This window comes from Falco punctatus, assembly GCF_963210335.1.
Source record: "Falco punctatus genome assembly, chromosome: 2".
NCBI lineage: Eukaryota > Metazoa > Chordata > Aves > Falconiformes > Falconidae > Falco > Falco punctatus.
The window spans coordinates 96,457,117-96,480,377 of NC_137581.1; the positions used below are offsets into that span (position 1 = coordinate 96,457,117).

At 40.8% G+C, this 23,261-nt stretch overlaps 1 protein-coding gene across 4 annotated transcripts in view; it reads right to left on the bottom strand.

Moving 5' to 3' along the window:
* SHROOM2 (shroom family member 2) overlaps positions 1-23,261 on the bottom strand; it is a 131,280-nt gene that overhangs the window by 20,271 nt on the left and 87,748 nt on the right. For all 4 annotated transcript variants that reach the window (XM_080376909.1, XM_080376908.1, XM_080376911.1 and 1 more), the window contains exons 4-5: positions 19,499-22,148; positions 17,437-17,540 (exon numbers count right to left, since the gene is read on the bottom strand). In XM_080376909.1, coding sequence (XP_080233035.1) covers positions 17,437-17,540; positions 19,499-22,148 — 2,754 coding nt within the window. The remainder of the gene's footprint in view (positions 1-17,436; positions 17,541-19,498; positions 22,149-23,261) is intronic.

A 23,261-nucleotide genomic window follows, 5' to 3' on the forward strand; every position in this document is an offset into this window, starting at 1 on the left:
ATGGAAATATTTACCAAATTAAGTCTGCAGGCCTACTGTGTTTAAATCAGGATTTTTCATTGTCTACATAACTCATGTAGAGCACAATTTTCTCCTAATTAACCTGGGCCAAAATATTCTTTAGGCCTCTCCATTCATCTTCACATACATAAGCCACAAAGTAAGACAGTTTGACAGCTGCGCTTGGGTGCACAGAAGAATCAAGGGCATGGCACAAAGTGTTGCAAAGACATAAATGACATGCATTACCTCAGCCAACTTGCAAAGTAAATATTGAACTTTGCATGCACATCGGGAGTGGGCATGCTGGTGGAAGCAAACAGGACAGAGTATAACACTGATCTGACACATTTACATATCCAAAGCATGTAACCAAATTTGTTTAATATTACCCTGGCTCAGAAGCAATTAATTTTTTAGTAGTCCTGTCACCTTCCAAAATAGAGTAAAAGGAAATAAAGAATCACGGCACACAAATTTAGAGATGCTACATTTGCAAGTGTGGAGATAAAATTCAGAGATTACATACGTGCCTTCATACAGCTTCCATGAAATTAATCAAACATTTTGCAGTGTCACAGAAAATGGGTCTGAGGAAAGGTGGCTACATTCAACACTGAGGCTAGTTTGCATTCAGTGTCAGTAGGTCCTCATGCAAAACATGCTTATCACATTATTTTGGAGAGATTTGAGCTTACTGTTCAGAAAGGAAGAAAAGAAAACAAGCTTCAAGCCCCAGGAGAACACAGTGGCAAGAACCTGCAAAGGTGTTACATTATCATCAATACCAAGAAGTCCACTAAGCTACTTCAAATCTGCCAGCATTTCAAGTAATGATATGCCTAGAACACAACTGTTTCGGAAATGAGGCCCATTGGATTACTCAAAGATAAAGGACCACTGAAAGGAGCTCATAGTTTATAATCAAAACATCACAAAGCCAGATAGTTTTAAATCATCTTAAAACATGACAATTGACTTATCTATAATTGACACTTTCATTCTACATAAAAAACCAGTCATCATCAAAACCACTGAACTCTACGTTATCTTCAAACCCAAAGCTCCCCCATCCCCATGATACAACGCCATAAACATGCAAATGCAAAAAAAAAAAAAGCCTTCCTGATGCAACAGAACCGGGGAAGCTCACCCACATTCCCTGTCTCTGGCACACGATGACATTACAGCTTTGACTGCCAGATGACTTGCACCACTCAACGTGAACTGCAGAGGAACTGAAATCAACACACTTATGCTGCTGATACAAAGCGGTATTCGGTAAGTGTGAGTCTAGTACAGGAGGCGAACATGAGTTACTACTGTACCTGCTTTTGGTATTTAGGTACAGGAGCCTTCATATCTAAATGGTGGGGGGCACAAACCCAAAATGCGCTTCTAACTGAAAAGAAGGAATTGCCTCATTACAAAAGCCAGCCCTCCACATTTTCAAGAAGCTCTCAAGCACAGGGGGTTCAGCTCTACCAGAGGAGGTCTGTGCGGAGAGACAAGAGGCTGTGCACTCATCAGCCAGGTGAGCTCAGGAGAAGCTCTGCTCTGCAGCTTGCACGTTCCACATGATGGCCACAGCCACCCAACACACTACCACCACCACATACCACCATGGGGCTGGAAATCTGTATCTCCATAACAGCACTAAGGATTTTCTATCCAGATGGACAAGTACATCTCTCTGTTTCCTTCTGGGTCGATTAGGCTGGGGCATATGCGCTCACAACTGAAATCTAAAAGCCAAGTAAACACTAAGCTGGGGAAATCAACCAAGTCTTCTCCCCAGCCCGGGCATCCCCAGGCCCCCCAGCAATAACACAACAGGCTGTTCTAACAAACCAGAGCAGGTAACATATAAGTCAAACCATGGAGAACTACACACATACACACATGCGCCATTAATAGGGGCCTGCCAGTGGAGTCAATGAGCAGTTATGAAAACAAAACATTATGCACAGATGCCTATCAGAAGGATAACATTTTTGGTTGCCATAAAAAAACAACCCCAAACCACCTCCTTCGTTTGCCCCATACTCAGGATTTGACTAAATCTGGACACAGAGGTAGAATGATCTGATTGAAATATTCCAATAAATGCAAGTCGCTTTGATCAAGTCAATGTGTCTGATTTTTATCCTCTGATTTACAGTTTCTTGAGAATGCTTCAGGCCAAGCCAAACATTGCCACAAGACACTGCAAATTTAAAACCACAGAACGGTTGGGGTTGGAAGGGACCTTTAGAGGTCATCTAGTCCAACCCCCTGCTGAAGTAGGTTCACTAAGAACAGGTTGCACAGGATCACGTCCAGGTGGGTTTTGACTATCTCCAGAGAAGCAGACTGGGCAGCCTGTTTCAGTGCTTGTCACCCTCGTTAAAGAAGTTTCCCCTCATATTCAGGTGGAACTGCCTGTGCTGCAGTTTGTGCCCACTGTCCCTTGTCCTGTCACTGGGAACCACTGAAAAGAGCCTGGCCCCATCCTCTTGACACTCGCCCTCAAGATAATTATATGCATTGATAAGATCCCCTCTCAGCCTTCTCCAGGCTAAACAGGCCCAGCTCTCTCAGCCTTCCCTCATCAGAGAGATGCTCCAGTGCCTTCATCATCTTCGTAGCCCTCCCTGCTGGACCCTCTCCAGCAGTTCCCAGTCTCTCTTGAACTGGGGAGCCCAGCACTGGACGCAGCACTCCAGATGTGACCTCACCAGGGCAGAGTAGACAGGGAAGGTCACCTCACTTGACCTGCTGGCCACACTTGTCATAATGCACCCCAGGATCCTGTTGGCCTTCTTGGCCACCAGAGCACACTGCTGGCTCATGGTCAACTTGCTGTCCGCCAGGACTCCCAGGTCCTTCTCTGCAGAGCTGCCTTTCCAGCAGGTCAGGCCCCAGCCTGTACTAGTGCATGGGGTTGTTCCTCCCTAGGTGAGGACCTTACACTTACCTTTGCTGGACTTCATTAGGTTCCCCCCTACCCAACTCTCCAGCCTGTTCAGGTCTTGCAGACCTGTCCAGGTCTCCCAGACTAGATAAGCTTTGCAAAAATGCATTAGCCAACATTTTAAAAATGCATCATTTGTTAAGGACCTGACTTCTATACAGAAGTTTCACCATAAAACATAAGCACGGTTATGTAAGAAACAAGATGTCCTGCACTGACTTACTAGAAAAAAGACAGCAAATGGAGTGGCTCTTTCCGATTTAGCTTAAATTCCTTCTCAAACACTACAAGCTACACTGGAAAAAAGGCCTTCATACCTGTGTAGGACTCCTCCATAAAAGCCCTCACCCTACAATAAAAATAACTCCCTCATAATCAAGGCCACAGTTTTGCAGCTCCTTTAAACTAACCTAAATGCAGATACTCTGCCAGAAGAGGCAGTCTCCTTCTTAGTCCCCCTTGACTTTGCCTCCCTTCTTAGTTCACTCTGATTTTGCCTTCCTGCTCTCTCCATTGTACTAGCAGCAGGAATTGTACAGCCCCACAGAAAGCTGGATCAAGGAACCGACCTGGCTTGAAACAAGATAATTATGTGGCTTCAAGCATTTGTGAAACACTGTCTTTGCTTATGCCAAAACCCTGCTTAATGGCAGAGCCCTTGCCGATACCCTGCTTTATCAGCTCTGAAGTTTATGTGCTGAAACTGTGTTTTCATTGTGTATTTGCCTAGCACTTGGCATACTGGGATCCAAAAGTACTTCTGCAACAGTCTACAAATAAGGCAGTTTCTTCTATCCAGTATAGTTCTGCTTGAGATCACAACAGGATGCTACGAAGTTGGAATGGGATGCACAGGGTAAGACTGAGGAAAAAGTCTGAGGTCTAACAACATGTTTTAGTCCATACTGATATGGTCAATGCAATCTAATAGATTCAGCTCACCCTAAAGTAGCATCTACAAGCAAATCACACACTGTTTTCACTGTTTAGGGGATAAATTCAGTTACCTAAACACAGGTGACTTCTACCACTGCAGAAACATTAAAGACTCAAAGGCATCAGTTCCACTAAGAGGTGGCAGCTGGAAGCCAAGTGGGATACACTGGGATGTTTCAGATCTCACTAGACACCGGTGTTCAGACAACTGAATCAAACCCAAGATCTCTGTGGATTGTAACCTGGGTCAGCACTTCACTCACATACAGATATTTTTCTTTTATTAGGTATCTGAATCCTCATCTGAGTCCCATATGCTTTTTCTTTCAGAGGCTCCAGGACCCCAAAGGTTTTGAAACCCTCAAATTGGTTTTACTACTGCAACACAAAGGAGCCACTGACACCAGATACTGAAATTCAGACATTAAATACAAGGGCAATTATATTACCAGTGGTCCATTTTTCTGATGAGCACTGTATCTCCTATCACTACCCAATCAGTACTGCATGCACTATCCATCATACAGTAACACATGAAGCATATTCCAAAGATGCGAAATGGTAACTTGGACTACAAAACTACTTAGAAATCTTTAAAGACAAATGTGTAGAATCAAGGACCCTCCAGAAAATGGATCATTTAATCACCATGATGGCTGTACCATAATGATTACTCCAGGAAGAAGCACCGCATGTTAAGCCACTACAAAGCAGTAGAGCAGTTCACTGCCTTGGTCTGAAGAGAGAGATGATGGCAACTAGCATCCCACAAGCACTACTGAAGCAAACGGGCCTAAAACCAAAGCATGTGTTAAGATGAAAAGAATAATGAATGCCAAATGATGAGAATGCTTGTTTTCTCACTATACAAGTTTAAAGAAAAAAAAAGCACCCTGACATACTTCAGAAGACAAGTGAAGGTACCACCAAAGTTACAAAACCAGCAAGATATTTCACAAAACATACCTCATGGCACATCCCTGTTAAGCTACAACCCATTTATCATGATGTGAGTCTTGCTTTTCCAATTCCGTCTCTGCATGCCTGTTAACATTATCTGCGACTTGATGGCAGCTATCTGTTTAGTCAGTCACACTAAATACAGCTTAGTTGTTGCACACAATGTGATAAAGCAAAATGTCACTCTAGCTTAACAACTCTTGCATTATCACCTGGCTTTATCGCAGAATGGAATATCATAACAGACGCTGCTTGCCAGTCTGTCGATCCCACCAGAATTTCTCTCCTGTCCTGCCGGCATGGCAACATACACAGCAATAGGTTTCCATCTCACATGCTTTCTAAAAATGCTGCCTCTCTCCCCATGAAAATCAGAAATAAATTCAACAGACCCACTCTAATTCTGCAGTACATAAGCACAGGTGTGTTGATGGACGAAACATAGGCCAGCCACGGGTAACAGCACAATACATAGGTCCACAGTAAAAATCAAATCCGATAAAAATTAGATTTCTTAGCACAGGGCCTTTATGCAGAAGGGAAGAATCTTGTGGGAAAGGGCAGAGGGAGGGATGTTTTTCTTTCCTTAGTTCAGAAAATAAAAGCCCCTCCTCCATTCTGCTGCATATCAAAAAAATCAAGAATAAAAGATAATTTTTATGGCTGTATTCTTACTTGCTTTATCTATTGCATGCCTGTCCTAGCACACAGGGGATTGCCTGCATGGAATTAAAATGACTTCGGCTCACTTAAGTCAACCGGTTAATATGTTCTATACTTACACACTGAATTCAATCATCAGAATATCCCAACAGTGTAACAAGAGCCATCATATTACACAAATGGCAACCATTGCAGAGACAAAAGACAATACTTTCCAACACTGCTAACAGGGAAATCACAGTCACATTAAAAAAAGCTCAAAGAAAAATGAGTGTTTTGTCAATTTACTAAAAAACACCTTACATTCCAGTTACCACTCCTTTGATATTTTGTTTTTACATCTAGACTTTTTGTTTTCCTGATATGCTGTTTCTATTTTCTTGTTGCTACTACTACTGAAAACAGCTGCTTGCAGCTGAACAAAAATTTGGTAACAGAACAGAAGCTATAAAATGAAACACTTTATGAATAATAGCTGTCACCTGGGTTTCTCAGGCAGGCACCAAAATGAACATGTAGCTCATCCCTAAACGCAAAAAAAAAAAAAAAAAAAAAATCCTAAACGAGTTATTTAAATTAATTAACACGCATATGCAAACATTTCAATAGCCATCTCTTCACTCAGAGCCACACTCACCGCTTGCTTCCAATAGTCACATCCAATTCCCAGCCAGTATCTCCTCTGCTGCTGTGGAAAAGGTCTTCGTGCAAGCCTGCACTCACAGTAACAGGCTTGCCAGGAAAACAACAAGATGAAACGCTCTTGCACCACCCCTAGCTGAGAGGAACCCCGAGCCTGGCACCCCAAGCCACAACAACAGCACTGCAGCCCTCAGTCCAGAAAAGAAGTATTTTTGAAAGGCACTGCCTTCTAATTCCAGTGTGCATGATGCCAACTGTGAAAACAAAAGCTGCTAAAAACAGCGTGTGTGTGTGTGCATATGCACACAGAGCATCTTAGCTGGAATTAACTCACGTTTTCCCTATTCTCCCAACCCATCAGTGAACAGAGCAGTCAACTAACACTAAGCAAAATAAAATCCTGTACCAAGCATTGCATCGTTCCTAATTTGCCACTGTAGCTTCTGCTGATAGGGACAGAAGATGCAGCCTGTACTCAAAGACCTGGAGAACAAAAGAAATACTGTATGAATTAATACTGCAAATTTCTGTTCAGAACTGACAGAAAAAGGTAATTAAGGCATGTGCCTCTAGCTGTTTCTCTCACACTTGTAACACTGAAGACAAGACAATCTTACCAGGATTTACAGCTGTTTACCCATATTCACTGGATATGTGAGCTCTGCATCCTTGCAAATGTGCCAGCCAGTTTGAAAGCCTCGCAGAACTGAATCTGTCTCAACCTCTGTGTCTCATTTACTGTAACACAGAGGATTTTCAAAGCCATGCCTCACAACAGCTGGCTTGTTTTTGCCTGCTTCCTATGATTGACAAGTTCATACAAGCTCCGTCAACTTTAACCTTGATAAGTGAAGGCTTGGTCTGTATTGTACGTTACATCATCAGAAACTTCTGACCTCAGGGAAAAGATCTCAGAGACTTCAAAGCTCTTCCTTTCCCCCACCCCGACCCCCAGGATTTGCTTATTTAAAAAAAAAAGAATGTATTTTAAGAGTCCTTTAATTTTTAATGGTTTTTCTTTTCATTTGTGAAAATCATGATCCACATTTCAGCAACAACAGTTCAAGTTTTGAATATTTAAAATGATTTATAAAGATCAGTGTGTTACTAGGTTCCTTTCTGAACAACACTCAAACAACAAAGTTTTCATTTTAGAGGAGAGTCTTCATCAACAGCCCTCCAGCTTGAATTTTTTTGCATGTGTTGTGTGTACAGGTGCTCCCTCTTGCAGGAGATTCTTCAGGGAAAGAACTAAATGCTTTCATGCTGCATGATCAAATTACCACCCCCACACTCCATCTTTAGAAACCAAATGCATCGTGGCCTTCACCAGAGCAAAGCTCATGCTCCTTTCAATTTTTCTACAAAAACACATTAAAGACTTAACAGAGAAATTGTAGTTAAGGCCTTAATATGTATTAAAAGATCATTTTAAAGATGACCATTTTAAGAGGAAAATGTTATTTAAGCTGCGCACAAAATCACATACAGCAGTTAGATATTTTGATACAGCACTGAAATCCAGTTTATATCCTCCCCTGACATGTTTCTATCTTCCCTGAAATTTTTTTATCTCCCACAGCTGCCTATTTGATTTCAAGATAGAGAGAGAGTGACTTCAAGAACTCTCACCCCTTTACATAACACAACACAACTGGTTAACAGACCATAGCAAGTCTAGCTGGTCCATGCAGACAAATGGAAGTTATAGCTGTCATGTTACTTTTTAGCAGAAAACTCTACTCAAATTTACTGGCATAAACAGTCTCCTGCGTGACAACAAATCATAATCCATGTTGCCTAAGGGTTTATAGTAGAAGGTGAACATTTCACAGGCTACGTTTTACTACCAGAACACCATAAAGCCACTCCATATGTTAGAAATATATGAACTGTGCACTGAGGAGACAAATCAGTCACCTATTTCCAAAGATGCTTTTCATCAAGTAACTTAGGGGAAAATAAAATCTACAATGCAGCAGTATATGATGCTCTTATGAATGGAACCACTGGAGACTATATCTTATACTATCTGTATTCTGTTGTCATTAAAATAGCCACAAGAAAGTAGCTAAATTTCAAGCAATGTAACGAAAACTCAAGTATTTAGATAGCTTCCATTCCAATCCTCTTTCCAGGGAAAGCACTAAAACCAAACCAGAACACAAAAATGGACTGATGCTTACAAACGTATCTCCATTTCTCTCTCCACAAACTTTTTTGTGTACCATTCCTTTCGCTCACCCTCAATTTCAGTACCTTCAGAAGCATGTCTAGGACTTCTCCCAGCTTAGTTAACACCTACCTTTGGGTGCAGGGGAGGAAACTTTCCATAAGAAGAAACTGCCTTCCAACACTTCCTTTTGTCAGACCATGGTGGTCTTGCATATCCCCCTAGGTGCCACTGCAAGCATAGTGGATAACAGATGTGCCAGCAGCAATCAAGCAAAAGGAACTTCACTCAGTAATAAGAAGTTGGAAGCCGAAAAAAGGGCGTATGTGAGGTAGGGTAGCTACCCTCAAATTCAGAAATATGGATTCAAAATTCACCTAGCAGAGGGAGAAGTCATACTTCCAAGGGTGTGGGGAATGAGCGAATTGGATGGGGGAGAAACAGGGCTACACTACAGTAGGTAGCATACTGTAAACCAAGTGCAGGCTTTGGAGACAGTCCAGCACTCATTTAATGAGATCCAGCAGCTGCTGGTGAGCCAGAGTGGAGCATCACACCAACCTGCTGGACCTGTACCTGACAGCTGCTGGGCTAAGCCCTGCTAGGAGTTAGGAATGGGAAGGCAACAGGAGCAGTGTGCAAGGTTTAGCACTCTCATTTAGGTATAAGCAGTTCTGTATCCCAAAATAATGCATTTGGGGTGCTCATTAAGAACTACAGATCTCTCAGTTCAAGCAGCCTGAAAGTTTTAAAATGGACAACAGGAGGAAGAAAAAGACTACAAGTGGGACAATTTATCGTGCAACTCCTGCCTTGATCCTGAGGTATGAGAAGAATCTGGTTCCAAACATTGCTACTTGAAGGGCTGCCCTGTGCCAGTGGCCATATGTATTTAGATTAATCATTCTTGAAAGATCACGAAATCACACTGTGGTATTTCATTTTGAAAAGGGCATTTACATACATGAGAGAAATATTTTTAAAAGGAACAAGCCAGATGGTATAATGCTAAGAATTAACATACGACAGAAGATACAATATATGGAGCTCAGAGAAAATGCATGACACCTACCAAAAAACCTAGACCACCACTTTTTTTCCTCCCCTCTCTCTCCCCTCTAAAGGCTAGATTAAACAGTAATTAAAAGGACATCCACCAGAGAACTAAAGTCCTTCCCCAATGAGGAAAATCCAGAACTATTTTAGCAAAACAGATGCATAGACAGAATCTGATTCCATCTGAATATGAAGAAAAACTTCTTTACTCTGAGGGTGTCAGAGCACTGGAACAGGCTGCCCAGAGAGGTTGTAGAGTCTGCTTCTCTGGAGACATTCCCAACCCACCTGGATGTGACTCTGTGCAACCTGCTCCAGGTGAACCTGCCTTAGCAGGGGGGTTGGACTAGATCTCCAGAGGTACCTTCCAACCCTGACCGTTCTGTGATTCTGTGAGTAAGGTTAAACCCCCCCCAAAACCTGAGGTACAAATTCTTAAAAGTATTAGAACAAAACAAACAACCAAAAGTGTTTTTCAAACACAGGTATCTGCCTGACATTACAGGGCCAAAAGAACAGTAGTAAGAATATGAAGAAAATAATGCCACAGCAGAAAACTGACATGGACTCCCCTTCACACCTCCATGAGCAAAGAACAGCCTATACAGGAATTAATCTCAGATGCTGTCCACCACTAAGCGGGTTGTCATGAGTTACCTGGATGATATGATTAATCACCTGAAACTCCCATAGGAAATTGCTGAAACAGTAGCTGTGGTGCACAATTCCTCTGATACTTGGGCAACTGCTTGAGCAAAGTACACATGCAGTGTTTGTGAAGGGAAGGTGTAAGGGTGTTAAAAAGAGAGAATGAGAGAAACAGAGCAAGAGTGAAAAAAAAAATAAAATCATTATGAATCTGGAGAACTTCAGAACTATAAACTTAAAATCTAAACTAACTCAACAGGAAATTATAAAAGATTCAGAAGCTGCGCTAAGTAGTGTGTTAAAATGACAAAGAATTGTTTGGGCTCATGCAGAAAAGCTGTGTCTTGGTTGTATTACTATTCTTAGAAATGAGTCACTACACATGTGGGCAACAGTGACCTGGATGACCAAAACTATTTGGATTTTTAGAAGACTCTTTAAAAAAAACAATAAGAAAACACTGTCCTTACCAGAAGCTCTTAAAAATTTGACTGTCATGGGACAAAGTCCTCATTTGTATCATCATATGATTAACAGAATTGATTAGATCTAGCTGATTTACAAGAGAGGTGAAAAAGAAGGTGGCAACAGTTGCTTTGCTATATTAAAGAAACAAGGCAAAGATTTCCCATCACTGAGCAAAGGGACCATAAAACAACAGATGAAATTCAGATGTAACAAATGCAGAGTAACCCATGGGATAGCTTTTCCTATATCTCAGCAACATATACAATGATGTATGACTGAAATTACTGCTATGCAGGAAGGAAAAACTGGATTTCACAGACCATTCTATGTACATATTATCTCTGTACTCCACAGCAGTTAGAAAAAAACAAGAGAAAAAATTCAACATAAAGGAAACATTATGTTACTTTATGAATTCATGGTGCACCCTAATGCTGTTGCAGTTCTCCTGCTGCTCCAAAAGAACATACGAGAATGTGGAAAGACACAGAAGAAGAAAATAAGGATGGGCAAAGCCACACAACAGCTTTCACAGAGTAGACACCCAGCCCACACACCCCCCAAGAGGTGCTTTTCATCACAACACATCAGCAGAAAAAGCTATGGATGTCAAAAGTCAATGTGGGTCCAAAACCAGTTAGACACTTTTCAGAAAGAAGAATTAATCAAGGACTGTTAACCACAAATACTTAGGACTGCACCTCTTAGCTGCAGATCAGCAGAGGCTCGGCAAGAATCAGCACGGCTCTGTGTTTGCCTTTTTATTCTCTCCGAGCATCCACTACTGTTCAGTCTGAGAAAGGAAACCTGCTTAGGTAGACCTTTGGCCTGTGGTTTTAAGCACCATCTTCTTCCATGTACCAGTGATTCAAGGTTACACTGTCTCAAAGCATGATATTTACTTAGCTGTTACTAGTCAATCACATACACTAGTACACTGGGAAGACACAGTGGCTCATAGCAATTAAACTTGTACTAACTACAAGTATTTACAGAAATCTAAGGAAGACGAAAGGTGGCAAGGGACTCCTACTAAATGAATAGATGCTGCTTGAGTTTCTCTCCATTGTTGGCTCTATATGCACAGGAAGAGCCACAGAATGTTTTCCCAGTTTCAAAGTATAAACCTTTGAGACAGCCAAGACTACTGCATCATCCATTAGCCACATGATACATACACTGGCATCACTGCCCCCCCCCCCCCCAAAAGTGGTCTGACAGATGCCTTAATAATCCATATCTCATGATAAAGAAATGCTAATATAAATAGAAAGGGCTTCAGCAGCTCATATACTTGAAGACTATGTTAATAGACAAGAGCCTGTGAGGACGCATGTTGGCTCTTCCACACTTGACAACTGCCCCGGTTTTGGCTGGGATAGTTTCTTCTTAGTAGCTGGTACAGTGCTGCATTTTGGATTTAGTGTAAGAATAATGTTGATAACACATTGATGTTTTTATTTGTTGCTAAGTAATCTTTATACCAAGTCAAGTACTTTTCAGCTTCTCGGGCCCTGCCTGCAAGAGGGCTGAAGGGAATGAGACAACTGGGAGGGGACACTGCCAGGACAGCTGACACAAACTAGCCAGAGGGATATTCCATGCCATAGGACATCATGGTCAGCATATAAACAGGAAGAAGGGGGGACATTTGGAGTTGTGTTTTGTTTTCCCAAGTCACCATTACGCATGAGCAAGCCCGGCTTTCCTGGAGATGGCTGAACACCTCCCTGCCAATGGGAAGTGGCGAATGAATTCCTGGTTTTGCTTTGCCTACATGTGTGGCTTTTGCTTTATTTGTTACACTCCTTTTATCTCAAGGCTCACTTTTACTCTTTCCATTTTTCCCCTCATCCTGACAAGGGGGGAGTGAGTGAGGGGCTGTATGGGGCTTAGTTGCTGGTTAGGCTTAAACCATGACAACAACAAATAGCTGCACACAACTATGGAAAGCGAAAACTGCAAATTTTCTTTCTTTTTTAATATTTATTTTTAATTTCTAACTTCATGTAAGGAGACATTTTCACATATAAATTAATTACCATTAGGAATTCAGATATCTGAAGCATTACTTCAACCAAACTGGTATGTTCTGGCTACATGAAAAGCATGTTTTCTTCTCCCTTTAACTGAATAATTCATCTTCCTCAAAAAACAACACTTAAATCTTTATAATAATCTTACTATACTTAAAATTATTGTAAAAAGAGAACACTTCACTTATAAGCTCTTGAATAAAACAAACGTAGAAATTTTTAGTGCACTGCACACTAGATACAGTAATCATGCATATTTATTACTTATTTTCTACAAAATACTACTTGTTAGGTCATTTTGTACTTAGAAAACTGATAAGAAATATTTCTTTCTGTTAGAAAAATTTATGTGAAAAATTACAACAGCTGTAGGTGAAGTGTAAAACTGAGAACTTAAACATCTTTTACACCATGAAATATTGAAGCTTGTTAATACATGCATGAAATGTTTGCCAAAGTAATTTTTCACTGATTTGTAAGCAAGCAGTTGCACAAGATCATACTATTTCTTCCTTAAGAGGAAAAGGAAAGAGGATGAAAACATTTTGCTTATATAACTGGCGATGTCTTGGTAAGTCCTACAATGACTTAGACACGCTCATCCTGCAATATTCATTCAGGAAAAAATTCTCAATTTGACTCAACGTATATACAGTAAATAAAGAATGTAAGCTTAAAGTCCATATGTGACAATGCCTGCAAGCAGAGTTCTGCTTCGCTATTTAAGCAAATGGCCCTTTTGCTACATGTAAAAAAGCCCCAACACTAGGTCCTGCATTTCAATATCTAAGTTTCCAGTTAAGCAGATACTACCACTATTATAATACTTTTCTGTCAGCACAGCAAAACCACCAAAATACAGAATTTAAAGTTATTTGAGTTATAAAAAACCTCGGTAGCTCCTAAGAGTATTTCCAATGTCTAATTTAGACCATTTAATATTATAAACATGAGATTACATGAGAAACTAATTTGTCTAAATGTCTAATGTGGATTTTTTTTTTCTTATCTGCTAATTAGCCCTTACAAATATGTAGCCTCAGCCCCCAGAATGGTCACAAAACAGAACAAACTAAAAACACACATGTATATTTCATATGTGTATGTGTGTATACATACACACACACAAACATCCATATATGCTTGATATATATAAACATATATATAAATGTCGTTAACACCCACTTGTAAATTCTTTTCCATCTGATTCAATTCAGAAGACGTAAGATTGTTCACATTCCTGTATTGCTAAGGTCCTCCTTCTTCCTTGCACAATAATTTGCAGTTGCACCACCTGGTTAACATGGAGGCTAGATATTCACCAGCTCTTGAAAAATGAGTTTCCTTAAGAAGTGCCTCATAATGAACTCGGGAACCTCTCTACAGGCTCCTGTTTCTGGCTTGTCCAAGTTTTTTTTATAACATTAAACTTGGGCATTTAAGTCAACTTAGGCATAAAGAAATTATTTTTACCTTGCTTTTGTATGGTAAAGATTGTTCCTCTGTTTTCAAGAGCTCAGATGGCTCATGAAAGAACTACAAAAACAACTTAGAAGTGTTTAATTAGAGTTGAGTCACGCTGTGGTCCTATATTTGACATGCACATGCTCTTGCACTTGACACCTATTAAATGTTGAAAGATTTTCTGTGACCTGTGTTCTCATAAATCCTTTTACATTCTTGAAATTATGTAATATTTTCATAGACATGGCAGAAACAAATTAATGAGAGCCAAGTCAAATGTTCTTAGAACATAAATAAAAGCAATGGCTGCGACCATTTCTAGTCAATGGCAATCTTAAGAATTAGATCATAAAGCACTGTTTGTTTGATGCAGATTGACTTATGTGTGCCATCTCATCGTGCAGGAAGCCAAAGGCTACAGGCTACAGCACACATTTCCATCTTTAACCTTCTGAAGGGCTATGTCAGTTCAGAAATTGTGGGGACTTCTATAGGGAAGTTAATTATATAACCTGCATGTACGATTTGATCAATACGGAGAGAGAGACATATTTGAAGAAGGATAGACTTTATATTTGTAAAAAGATAAGCTTTTGTAACCAATCTGAAATAGAAAGAGTAGCATAATTAGAAATAAAAAAGCATCAATTTTTGTTTTACAGGTCAGCAGACTTACATAACACTTTTAAGTAGTCCTGAAGTTAAGAACATACTTAGAATTGCATCAAGCCTCAGTATGAAAATATTCAGCTCATGTCGGATGACTGTTTGCGTGCCTGTAAGTTCGTAACAAGAGTGGGTTTTGCTCTTGCATGAAGAATGATAATGGCTACTGTGGATCACTACTTTCTCTTCCTATAAAAATAATAGTCTAAGGTATTAAATACTGCAGTTTGTAAGAACATGTTGCAGCTTTTCTAAAAAGGGAGATGAAACAACCTGAATTCATTGGAAGCTCTCAGTAATCTCAGAGGAGAAAAATACAGTCCAGAGATGAAAGGAGTTCACAAATTATCTTCATCAACTTAACCTCCTCCCGTAACTTTTATAAGTAATGTTAATTTAGGTTTTGCAACTGTGTGCTAAAAAAAGAAAAGCACCAAAAAAATACGTAGCAAAATGAACCAGCAGCAAGAAGCCCAGGAGAACAAAAAATTGCTTATCATGCACATTCTTTTGTTTGGTTTTTTTTTAAACTATTTGCTGTTACAGTAACTCCAACCCTTTTTTATTGTAGTTTCAGTGCATTAATGAGACTCCTATCTCTCCTGAAAATGATCAGTAAAGCTGTAATGGTAAACATTCAAAGTTTATTTAAACCCCACATTATTATTATTATTATTATTATTATTGTTGTTGTTGTTGTTGTTGTTATTACTCTTCAAAGCCTGTAGCTTTGGACAGTCTCTAACCCCAACAAATCACCCATGGACAGGGACTCCACGGCTGGCACTCAGTCCCTGTCCATCTAACACATGCAAATGCTGAAGGGCTGCTCCTGTGTGCAGCACAGTCGCACTGGCTTTGGTAGCACAAAGGCCTCAGAAGCACAAAGTAAGGGCCATCAGCAATATAATCCAAACCCAAATTTTCAAAGGAAATATTAAATATGACCACAAGACCTTAGGTTTCGTTAATATTCATGTTCTAGAATACACCACAGATTTGATAGATCTGCTAGCCATTTGCAGACTGCTAGCCTTTAAAAGTAGGAAACTAAATGCCTTTAGGGCAGCTCAAAAATTGTAAAATCAATTCATGCCATGATGAGTCCAGTTCCTTTTGAGCACAAGAATGCCTTGTTAAAAGAGCACATAGAAATACATATTCTTTTCCACAGGACAGCCACTCATCATCATGCAGTGGTAGTTCACAACACAGGAATTAAATACCCAAATGAGATATTTTATTTAGTTAGTTTTTTGAATATGGAAGCATATAAGCCCCCTGTATAACGTGAGTGCTGAGGAAAAGACTGCAAAAGAAACCATTTTACAAAACCTGTAATGTGGTGAAATGGCCAAATACTACATCTGAAATATATGTCAAAACAAGCTTCAGCTTAAAAAAAAAGTTATTGCAGCTGGTGCCCAGTCATGTGATTTTCATGGATTCCGTGATTATAAAGCAAGAATTGTGCTGCACAAACACTACTAAAATGCTGGCGTAGGAGTATTATTCACACGCTTTTGTGACTAGGGTTCAGCACTGGTGGATGGAAATCATTTCACTTGTCCAGAGATGCTGTCTGCCTACAGAAGCTCATATGCTCCTGGCTGATTGTGATGCTGCCTCCCCCTTTCCCTCCCCTTCTTCCTTTCCCTCTAGCACAATCGCCCCTCCACACGCATGCGCGCACACATTCACACCCTCATGGGCTATTCATTTTGAAATCACTATGGTAAGTACAAAGGGCTACAAATAATTAGAAAAATAGCAGATGGTCTCTTCAGCTGGGCCATAAGCAATACAAAATACAACCGTATAAAAATGCTAACAAATACTATTTTTTTACAAGCTTTTATGGTCACGACTAGAGTATGCGTTTGTTACAGTTCATAATTTTCTCTCCCCTTGAGAGATTAATACCATTTACAGAACGAAGGAAAGCCCACAGAAGTTATTTTTCCTACACATGTGTTTCTTCTGTTACAAGAACTGGAGCTATCAAACAAGGCGATAGCAGTGTGTGCACAATCTCAGTTCAGCTGTCACACGCCACTTAAGCAGCCACAATATCACTGAAATCACTGCTTACATTACAACAGCTCTGGCACACTGTGGGCCAGGAGCACACCCCCTGCACGCTAGACATTTAAGAATTTTAACTGCATTGTGCATACAGTCATACGTTTGAAAAGAGTCTGAAAATATTGTACATTTTAATTAAAATAAAACATGAATTAACAGGGAAAAGTGGAGCTGATCAAATGGAAAAACAACTTCTGATGGCTTCTGTTGGGGTACTGCATTCTGTAAAAGCACAACTAGAGAAAGGTCCAGGTTACAGCACTACTGTGTTGCAATAGCATGTTGTCTTTGCCAGAGATAATAGTGGAAAAGTCTTTTGGGAAACCTCAAGCATCCCATCCCTCCTGCCCCCCCCCCCCCCCCCCCCAATCCTGTAACTGATAAATATGAAAAATATCTGAATCATTTCATGCACACAAATAAGAATCATCTGGCTCCAAACAAACTGTAATACAGTCAACACTTGACAATTTCCTCAAGCTCACCCTACAGTCCCCATAAATTTCAGTCCCCACATTAATTCTATCATGCACATTGAAGTATTTGGGGAGAAGGAGGGAAATGGGAAAAAGACATTGCAAAACCTCTGAAATCACCACAGCAAAACTTCCAGGCTGGGATAGGAAAAGATCAGATCAGAGTTGTCGTGAAAAAACTCTTAAAGCCAGAAATTAAGAAATGCTTACCTTACAGTGCAGTTCCTTTCATCCAGATTGTTAACTTTAAAGAAAACACGCTGCCCATCTTCCTTTAAATCCTCTGCTTGGCTCCTTACTTCAACTGAGACTTCCTAAAAGTGGTTTATAGCAAAAGTAAGACACCAAGTCATCACGTTTCAGACTCTCAAAAAATCTATGATTATGGAACCACTTATTTGTGGGTTTGCTCTGTTTGAATATACATGAAGTCAACAGCATAGCATGTCTTAAGCTTGTTTGGTTTTAAACAGGACAGTATGCTATGCGACCTCTTGTGCAGCACTACCAACCTGGCTGTGCTCAAGTTACTGCTCTACTTTGCTCATCTACAGAAAAGCTTAACATCTATATAAACATTCACAACTTCCATTTGGCAAAGACATAAGAAAATGCAGTGAAGAAGTTACAGAAGAGTTGCTCAGATTTTAAAAGATGCAAGTACACACCAGCTTTTGAATCCCTAAGCGCATACTTTAGTTTCTCAGTAAAACACACATCACTGTTCCAGAACTTTATTATCTCACTATCTTCAAACAACCACACCCAAAGCATAGCTTCACATTACAAACACTGAACCTACAGGAAATTTAATTGCACATTAGCACTGGAATCATCTGAATCACATATGTGAAACAACATCTTTATTTACTTCAGTCTGTTGTCAGCCTCTTCAATGCACTCATCACCATATTTTCCAGGTGCCTAAACAGGTGTCTGCTTTTTGCCCCAGGAGGCCTATACTGAACTTAAAGGCACTGACTAATAAACCAGAAATGTATACATGGAATAGATGTGATGATGATTTTTCTGCTGGGTAGGCAATTATTTAATAATTTAGTTAATTTAATTTTCAAAATAACTTCCAGGTGAGTATTTCCAGTGCCCGGCACCTCTACCCTAGTAAATTATCTGCGTAGTGAAGTCCACACATAGGAGTTCAAAAACAACTTTTGCAAAAGTGAAAGACACAAAAAACCTTAGGAAAAAAGAGTCCACAACTTTTAGAGATCAGCTTACTGTTTCTTTTTAAGCTGTTCTTGTTCTACTCCTTGTCTATACACACAGACACAGAGGTGCTGTGTGGATGTGTATGTATGTATGTAATGTTTTGACCAAGGTGGTGGTGGGGAAATACACAACTGCATTGCCACAATTTTTTTCTTGCACAAAGTTCAACACAGGTTGAACACACTATGATACGACTTTATACATATCAGGCAATCCTGCAGCAGCTTGAACAACATCTTTTAAACAGAGAACTTAAGAGACTTGGTATCTCTGTTTACTTCCCCTGCCACCTGCCAACCATTCCCTGGCCCTGCTCAGTTAAAAATTAACTTAGTATTTACTTGCAAGTTGAACAGACATTTGACATCTCTCTAAGGAACAAATTTATACATCTTAAAGCAAGCAAACTGACATAAAATAGAACACTAAGCAGTTTCATTGGTTGCTGTAGTGCAGCTTTAACATTAACTGGCATATTACTCTCTCTATGTATCTCTAAACTTTATTAGGCAGAAGTTTCATCCTTTCAGAAAAGAAGAGGAGATCCATGGAAAATGATTAGACTATTAACAAAACTGGACATAAATAGATATTAATTCCCCTTGGAACATCTTTCTTCATAGTTTCAGAGAACAGAAAGCCTTAAAATGGGGAAGGCACCCACACCAATGAAGAACTAACTCTGGGTGAAGATTGCTTTGATCCTACTCTACCTCTACTGTAAAAAGGAGGGTATTATCAAATCAGTAAGGTTGCTTTCTTCCATCTGGCTACAACACACAAGGAATTACCTGATCCAATTGTTCCTTGCTACACTCAATTCCTGTGCAGTACAAACTGATTTTCTTCATGTTACTTATGAGGGCTACCTATAACTATTATTCCCTTACTGACAAAAGGTGAACACCATACTGTGTTCAACAACAACGCTGTGTTCCCGAACTGGAAATTTTCATAAAAATTCTCTTTCCCCTCTCCATCACTGTCCTGCCCACCCCCTCACCTCAGGTAATTTAAAGGATAATGCAAAAGATACTTCTACCTGTTTGTAGAAATCAGTAGAAGGGGATGATCTAGACCTCTCATGTGTGTACTGGGGTTTCTCATGTTGTTCATGGCCTGCATCAAGGATATTATCAGCTGAATGGTACCTTCCTGAGCTCCTTGGCTCTATTGGCTTACGCTGCTCCTTCCATGATGCCTGATACTCTGCAAAGGTTCCCAGGCGCTGTGGCTGTTCAGATTTCACAATCTGATCAGTAGCCTTATTGCTACTACTATGGTGGACATTATCTTTTGAAGCATGTGCAGTTTCAAGTCCAAGAGAGGCTGCCCGACCTCTTCTCTCACACCATGACTCCTCTCCTTCTTGTCCACCGTGAGCTTTCCTATCTGGCCTCTCAGGCTGGCCCTCAGCTAGACCATGGGGAGCTGGTTTCTGTGCTGATTTTCTATATGCAGGCTTACTTGTTTCTTCAAAAAATTTCCATCTGTCTGCAAACGAGCCCAGGGCTTCTTCAGATGTATTTGGACGGCAATGAGCACGGCACTCATCCTCTGATATCCCCACTTCATTCATCTTCTCTGGTTCAGAGTAAGACTTCAGTTTTTGCTCTGTTGTGAACCTCTTCCTGGCTCCGATACGAGAAACGTGATGAGTGCCACTCCCTGTAGGGTTCGGTTTAGCTTGTGTAGCCTCAAGGAATCCAGACACATCTTCAGAAACCAAAGCCAATAATGAGGAGTTGTAACTACCAGTTTTCCGCTCAGGTGACCTGGGGAGATATTCAGCAGTGCTGGGCTCCAAGTCCCGCCGTTTGAAGGATGTTGCCCTCAGAACCCTGGCCTGTGCTTCCTTGAGGTGATCTTTGTAGGTGCTGGTAAAGTTCGTGTCTGGAGAGGCAGTGACATTTTCTGTTGAATCTGGCTTCCAGGTCTCACTGCACTCCTCTGTTTCAGATGACCCTGCTAACATAGCAGTGCTTCTACTTTTCTGCAGCTTCGCTCTTCTCATTTGGATCTCATTTCTCAGGGTTGTTGCAAAACGATCACTCCTTCGTGCCTGTTTAGACAAGTGAGTGTCAAATGGGGCCTGTCGCTCTGTTACTGCTTCTGGGCTGTTATCAGACTGTTTTTTCCCTTCCTGAGCTAAAGAATGCAACATTGGGGTCTTTTGAGGAGAAATCTTGCTACTCTCATCTTTCCCCCACCTAAAATCTTTCTGAGCAGATTTGTTTTCAGTGGTAGGGACACAGCCCTTTACATTCTCTTGTTGACCATACCTAGTTTCACTTTCCTCAGAGCTGCTCTCAAAGTTTTTCTTATGTCCAGACTTTTCAGTATGATGGGATTTTTTAGCTTCTTCTACTACAGCACACCTAGCATCCCCCTCTCTGTCCCCTGGGTAATGACTACTGTTCTCACACCCTTTCTGTGAAGGTTCAACAGATTGTTGAGGTAGATAGTATTTTGGTTTGGGGACCATTGTGACAACCGCAGGATTTTCGTGAGGTCCAAATGATGCATCAGTCCCCACTGCAGGTTTCCAGCTGTCATCCTTGAGTGGCAGTGGCTTTAAGCTTCCCTGAGCAGGCTGTTTTGCTGTCACACAATAATAGCGACTCTGTCCAGTGTTGTCCACCTTCTGTTCAGCAGCACTGTTTGAAGAAGAGGAAGTGTTGGGCAGACTGGCCTGGTTTGGACTGTAGCCATGAAAATGATCTGTAGGTAACTCCTGAACACCACTATAGGACAGATAATGTTGCTGATCTTTAGGCGCAGTTAAGATTCGTGCATTGTGAAAAAAAGTGCTTTCATCACTGTACTGGTGTTGGTGGTGGTAACTGTAAGTAGGCTGTGCAAACCGAACATCAGTGCTGGACAACGATGACTGCAGTTTGTTCACAGTTCCTACATTACTGTTGTACCTTTCACCAGTTGAAGAAAAAGCGTGTTCGGAACTGAGATCAGATTTATAATTTGAGCTGCTGACCCTCTTGTCACATGCTCTAGAGGGCTGCCACTGCTGCTCCACATTTTCCAAGTTCCAGTCACTCCTGGGCTGTGACCGGTTCAGGGCTGTAAAGTGCTGCGTGCTGGCACCCTCTGAGTACACAGGACCATGGGCTTTCTCATGGCCTTTGGTAGCAGCAAAGCTGTCACTACGAAGAGGTGGAGGTGGGGGGGGAGGAGATGAAGACTTCTTCTTATCAGGAACATACCAGACAGGTCCAAAACTGGATCTTCCAGAGCTAGCAAGCTTGCCATCAGAGTGTTCCTCTATTCTAAGACTTCTGTTGTTCTCATATTGGATGGGAGCTGGCAAATACCCAGGTTTGTCCTCTATTCCACTGTTGTCATTCAAGAACTGGCCAGACTTGTTTCCATGCTTAGCAGTCTCCCAGTGGCCTACTTTATACAGCATGTTCTCTGTCGAAGAAGTGTCTGCATTGGATAGAGTGTGATCAGGGGTGCTAGAACTTGTGGAGAAAGACCCGTAGGCTGAATCTCGCTTACTTTGGCTCCCTAGATGATCAATGCTACTATTAGACCTTGCAGAAGAAAGTCTTCCATACTGGGCTACTTGTGGAGTGTGGTCCCAGCTGTCCATACTTCCCAAAGAGCTGAACTGGTCAGAAGCGCGATGTAGACTTGACTGATCCCACGAGTTTGAGAGGTCATGAGAAGAACAACTACGGCAAGAAACAAAAAAAGTCTCAAAAAAAATATACCAGTCAAAAAATGCCGCAACATAATTGTAAATATACAGCAACCAGTTTTACTAACATTGGTTAAGATCCATCTGCAATAGCAATTACTCAAGACAAAAAAGCTAATAAAATTGTAAGTTTGAACACAAAGTCACGACTTTATATTCTGCCACTGATTCAAAGCTTGAATCTTAAAAACTAACTCAGCTTCCCGTTTTAAGTTTACCAGTAAGTAGTACACATTATCCCCTTAAGGGTCCCCTTTCCCTTTGTAAATTGTTGATTTTGCTGACATTGCTTTTAGACAAATTTGTTTTGAGCTATATTCGCTCCCTTTTTTCCCAGGGCAAACTAAAATTTATTTTTCAGCTTATTTTCCAGGCACCCCGATTCTTCCAGCTATTAAAATCACATACTTCCCTGTTCATCTTTTGTAATCTCACTCTAAACTTACTTCAGCCCATGAAGTTACTCCCCCATCCTGCTTATCCAAATCTGCCCATTCATTTAATATTTTCATTTCTAAATGGAGGTTCACTAAAAACATTTGCCTCAAATGCCACCGTTTTACTTCTGAGCCTCCACATGCACCTTACCAATGTGGTTTCAAACCACTCTCGGGTTGACACCCTTACAACAATGTAATTCAATTCCACCCAGTTCCACAACACTGATGTCAGAGCGACGTAAGCTCTGCGTGGCTAAAACTAAACTTCTGACCTTCTTTCAAGAATCCTTACTGCCACCAGCTGCTCTTTGCCTTCTTTCTTCTATAGAAACATCACCTTTGACACTGTACTTTCTCTGGATCATTTACCTAGGACAGAATTTCAAAATCTTGCTGCTTCTGTTGTTCTACTACCCGGTTTCATTCTGTTTTCTCTCTTTCCTTTTCTTCTGTCTTTCATAGCACCCACCTCCTGTCAATCCAACACACTGATGCTGAGATGACAGTCTTTCCAATTATTCTCATCACATCTCCCTGTTTGAACTTCACTGGCAGCTCCTCCTGCTTTTATATAGCAAATTCAAATTCTTGCCCTTGCATGCAAAGCCCCTTGGTAGAAATCCCAGAGTTATTCCACTTCCCTGTAG